This window comes from Aptenodytes patagonicus, chromosome Z (genome assembly GCF_965638725.1).
Source record: "Aptenodytes patagonicus chromosome Z, bAptPat1.pri.cur, whole genome shotgun sequence".
In the NCBI taxonomy this organism is placed as follows: Eukaryota; Metazoa; Chordata; class Aves; order Sphenisciformes; family Spheniscidae; genus Aptenodytes; species Aptenodytes patagonicus.
The window spans coordinates 42906019-42911174 of record NC_134982.1 but is presented as its reverse complement, the minus strand read 5'-3'; the positions used below and the strand labels follow the sequence as shown (position 1 = coordinate 42911174).

Sequence of the window (5156 nt, the reverse complement as noted above, 5' to 3'; positions counted from 1 at the left end):
CTCCCGTCGCGACACCCGCCCCCCCCCCCGCGCCGGGCGACCTGCCCCGGCAGCCGGGCTCTATCGCGACACCTGCCCCGGCTGCCCGCCCGCCGCCCGCTCCCTGCCCGGGGCCGCCGGGGGGCGGATGGCGGCGGGCCCTGTGCCTACGCCCCGCTGCGGCACCCAGCGCCGCGGCGCGGTGCTTCCCGGATCGGCCTCCTTACACCAGAGTTTTCCCGCGAGGAGATTTAGAAGATTGTCCAGAATCTTAAAAGTCTCCGGAATCCTCTGAACAATTCCCAGGAAGATTACCTCTTCTCCTGCTCCGGACTTCCCTTTCCTCTTGCCCCTTAGACCGCTGCGAGGGGAAAACTCGGCTTCCCTGAGATGCTTTGGAGCCCTAGACAGCAGCCACATCGAGAGCCGTGGAATACATTTAAATACATCGAACTATATAGAACTAGTGCTATTCGCGATTTATTTGGGGGACTGCTTCCCTTATAAGCAACTAGTTTTTAGCAGCAGAAATATCGACTTGGCTCCCTGCCTAAAATGGAAGACAGCGGAGTAGAGAAAATGTGAAGCACTTTTCTTTTCTTTCTTTTTTTTTTTTATAATTTCTTTTGGGTATCTGATTACTGCTCGGTTTATCTGGCTGCAAAACTTTTGAGGCAATTCCCCTTCCAGTCCGATTTCCAAACCGTGATACCGATCCGTGCCTCATTAGCATAACATTATCAATAGTACTTTTTCAGCGCTAGCTTAATTTTGGAAATTAAGGTGTAACCCCCCTCTAGAGCAGAGGGAACAACTGGAAATTCAACAGTTCCAGTTGAATTTCAGGTGGTGGAACAGACGCCACGAGTGTGCGTGGACAGCCGGCACTCGAGGCCAAACAGGTTTGCTTTTCCTAGCAATAGTTTCTCCGGCTGGAGGTCCACCAAGAAGGACCAGCCTGACACAGGGTACCCTTCCCCAGAGGCTGGGACTGCGACCTGGCGTCTCGGGGCACGGCAGGTCCGCCGGCATGAGGCGGGTAAATCCCATAGAGCGGCTGGGATCCAGCACCCACTGAAACCAGTGGCAAAACCCCAATTGCCTTCAGTGGGGCCGGGATCCGCGCCGGTGCCCTCTCCTCAGACCCGACCGCCGGCGCTTCGCCCTTGAGCTGCGGGTAGCGGCGAGTCAAAGTGTCTCTGCAGCAGGCGATTTACCTGTAAGAGGTTTCATTCCCTTTCCTCCTCCCGCTTTGCCGCCAAGAAAACTTTCGGGTACTTCTGACAGTTTTGGGGGGCGGAGTGCGAACCTAGGCTACGAGCACGCGTTTCTTGACCGGTGTGAAAGGCGAGTATTTTAAACAGCAGCACCAGCAGAAGGAAATGAATAGACGGGCTTTAATGAGCATTGGTGTACAGCAGGACAGACAGGGTACGGCAGCAATCACTCACAAACCAGCCGGGACTCATCAGCCAGTGAGTCGCTCTCTGACTTCTGATCCCTCTGCTTTACACAGACCTCTCGTCTGTTGGAAGGTTGTTTTCAATGAAGTGCTTTCCCCGAATATTTTTTTAACAGTTTTTCTGTTGGCTCCCCGACCCCCCTCCCCCCCAGCAGGTTTTAGTGTTCACACTCACGTGGAAGAAACGCCAAGCAACACATACAAATAGCGGTATCTGTGAGCGGTGAAGGGTGATGTGAAAAGCACAATCTACGAATCGCCGGGCTGGTTTTATTTTAATGAGAAACTAGGGAATTCGGACACTCACTTACAGCTTGAAAGGCCAGGTCACACTTCAGTCCCTCCTAAGGTATTGCCCTCCAATGTGAAATATTGGGATGGACTGTAGAAGTGTGAGGGGGAAGGACAAATGATCGTTAGTTAAAGGAGCCCTTCGCCGTCAGTGCCGTTGTCATTTAAATTCCCACTAATTAGTAGAGCTATTTAAAGCTTCCTCTTTAAACAGCGAGCATTACACGTCCTGAGGCCCCGCAGCTCACCAGGGTACAAGGTAACCGCTTTGCCCACCTTTTTCGGAGCAAGATCTACAGGACGGCGGGGCAGAGGTTTCCCGTCCCTCGGGGGAGGGGGAGAAGCAGAGTTCAGTGGGGGTTTTACCCTTCTGCTCCCCCCAGCCGCAGGCAGACTGCAGCCCCTCTCCCACCGGGCCCCCGAGTTTCGCGGGATCTCCGGGCCGGCCGCCCCGGGAGGGGGGCTCGGCGGGGAGCCCGGGCTGCACGGCCGCCCCGTGCCACAGGCAGTCGGGGTGGCGGGGAGACCTTCCCTCCCGGCCCCTTCCTCCGAGCCATCCCCGTTGGCCCCGGCTGTGACTTTTCACATCACCTCTCCGCCACTAACGATATTTAACGACGATAAAAGCTCTTACCTGCGACCTGGCTCTCAAATAATCTGATTGTACACAATATAAACACAGACACCAGCAGGAGTATAGTCATGAGATCGATGGGGTTTCCGTGCCGCACGCATGCCCTGGACCCCCACATCCTCTCCCCTGGGAGCCTGGGGGCCTCTCCTCCCCCGACCCCCTGCCCTTTAGGAGTGCACCAGGACGGAGTGGAGGGAGCCCTTGCCTTCGGGGGTGTTGCCTGCGGTCTGTTCCAGCAGTGAAGCGGCCGGGGAAGCGGCGGGGCAGATCTGCGAGGCGGCGACCGTCAGAGCGGGGATGGCCGAGGCAGCGGGCATCGCCGGCGCCGGCTTGATGGGCACCGGGACGGCGGGCATGGTCTGTACCGGCGGGTGGCAGAGCGCCTTCACGGGCACCCCGAAGGGTCCGTAGTCGGGGGACACGGGCACACCGGCCACGGAGTCCATCACCCCCACGTGCGGCCACATGGAGCTCACCACGCTGCTGAGCTGGCTGGGCACCGGGTAGCCCAGGTGGTGCATCACCGAGGCCAGCGGCAGCCCGCCGGCCTGCAGCACGCCCTTGTAATCTCTGCCGATGATGTTCTCGATGGCGAAGGGATGCTTGAAGCCCGAAGGCTGGCTGCTCCCGTAGGGCGAGAACTGCGGCAGTCTCCCCACGGCGGCCGCGGCGGCGGCCACGGCCGCCTCGGAGCCCGCCAGCCCCGGCACCTTGCCCGGGGGAGGCGGCGGCGGCGGCGGCGGCGGGTGCGGGTGGAAGTAGTGCACCATGTGCGGGGCGGGCGCCGGGGGCTTGCCGGGGCCTCCGCCGCCCGGCCCGCCGCCCGGCCCGCCGCCGCCGGGCAGGTGATGCTCGGGGCGCAGGACCTTGAAGCGCTTGCGGCGGCGGAGGAAGCTGCCGTTTTCAAACATGTCCCCGCAGTCCGGGTGCAGCGCCCAGAAGCTGCCCTTGCCCGGCTGGTCGGGGCGGCGCGGAATCTTGATGAAGCAGTCGTTGAAGGAGAGGTTGTGGCGGAGGGAGTTCTGCCAGCGCTGCGTGTGCTCCCGGTAGTAGGGGAACCGCTCCATGATGAACTTGTAGATGTCGCTCAGGGGCAGCATCTTCTCGGCCGAGTGCTGGATGGCCATGGCCGTCAGGGAGATGTAGGAGTAGGGCGGCTTCTGGTCGCTGTACGAGCTCTTCCCCGGCCTGGGCATCGCCGCCCCGCCGCAGCCCTCCCGCGGCCGCACGACCTCGCCGCGCCGCGCCGGGCGCCGCTCTGCCCCGCGCACGGCGGGCTCGGGATGCCGGCGATGGCGCTGCCCTGCCCCGCTGCCGCATCTACATCCTGGGCGCCACCCGCCCGGCCCACGCGCGACCGCCCCGCGTCCCGCCGGCGGGCTCCGCGCACGGCTCCCTCAGGCAGCCTCGGCCCGCGGGCTGCGCTTGCCTCGCCGCCCCGCCGCTTGCCGGAGAGGCAGCTGCCGCCCAGGCCGCGGGGCCTCGGGGGGTACGGGGCACAGGCAGGTCCTGGCCCCCGCCGGTGTCTCCTGGATGCCGCCAAGTCTCCCGGGCTTCCCCGCTGCCGCCTGGCACAGTCTGCTGGAGTCGGTGCTCCGCACGCACCAAGGGCTCGGGAGCATGAAATTGCCCCGGACCTCCGCAGGGACGGGGAGGAAGGAAGTAAAAACGCGCCTCTCACCGCTCAGTCCGGTGTCCCCTTAAAAGTTTGCGGCGGGCGGCGGAGGCGGGCGCCGGGAGCCGGCGGGGAGAGGAGGCGAGCGGGGCGGCGGCCGCCGTGGCTGTGGCGGGGCTGCGCGCTCCGGCGCGGTTTTGTAATGATGCCCGAGTCGGGAGACCCCCGCAGCTCCTGCTCTCTTGCTATCACATGACAGCGGCTCGGGGACTTGGCGCCTCGTGGAAAAGGAGCGAGAAGCTGCTCCCCGGCTCCCCTCTCACTCACACCTCCTCAGCAGGGCGAGGTGGAGCCAGGGGGCTTGAGGAAGCGCCATGTGAGAGCGAGATCCGCTTTCAAAACCCAGTGGAGGGAGCAGCAGCCCGAGCAGGGAAGCTCCCTCCTCCCCCCTCTCCCCCCCCCAGCCCTTTCGTAGCCCCCGTATCCACTTTTCTCCCCCATGGCCCCTTGCTCCCGCACAGCCCGGCTCCGAGGAGCAAGGGCAAAGGGCCTCCGAGGGCACCGCACCAGCGGGAGGTGGAAAACGGGAGAGGTCTTCCCCTGTCCCAGGCGCGAGTCGTGCCAAGCATCCCGGGGAAACGGGCCTCAAGCTAGCCCCGGGAACCAGCAAGCGGGAAATAGGGACCCTTTGGAGCAATTTCTTAACATCTCTTTTATTAAGTTTAAGAAGCTACGCGAAGCCTAGCACAAAAACAAGAGAGATGCAAAAAATCCTACGCTTTTCTCTCCAAATCGTTACGGTCAACTCTTGTTACTGGCCGCGTTGCGGATCGTGGAAAACAGTGAAAGGACGAGCCAGAGCATCCTCTCTAGGCTTCGAGACGAGCTACTTAGCGCCGGTGTTGATTTAGACCGGCTCATTAGTAGGAATCAATGAACAGTGCAACAATTCATACCTATCCTCCAAACGTACTGTGCTATAGCGGGCAGGCTATAGATTTGAGCGAGAAACAGGGAAGCCTGCTCTCTTTGCTGCCGCTAGAGTTGGAAGAAATCCTGCCCAACGTAAGCAGCTACCAGAGCTCAATTAGCGAGACGCTATAGGAGGTGTCAGCATTAAAATGATTAGTCCGACTTTTATTGGCTAGATAAACAAATAGGTTGAAAGAGCTTTA

The 5156-nt window shown here is 61.3% G+C and overlaps 1 protein-coding gene across 1 annotated transcript; it reads right to left on the bottom strand.

Moving 5' to 3' along the window:
- Positions 1 to 2533: 2533 nt before the first annotated feature.
- On the bottom strand, positions 2534 to 3562 carry FOXB2 (forkhead box B2). Its single transcript, XM_076362791.1, has one exon. It carries the CDS (start codon positions 3560 to 3562, stop codon positions 2534 to 2536), a length of 1029 nt encoding a protein of 342 aa, XP_076218906.1.
- Positions 3563 to 5156: the final 1594 nt, after the last annotated feature.

What these genes read in the sequence shown, in the direction of transcription:
- FOXB2 (XM_076362791.1), bottom strand. Translation starts at nt 3,562, where the DNA reads ATGCCCAGGCCGGGGAAGAGCTCGTACAGCGACCAGAAGCCGCCCTAC.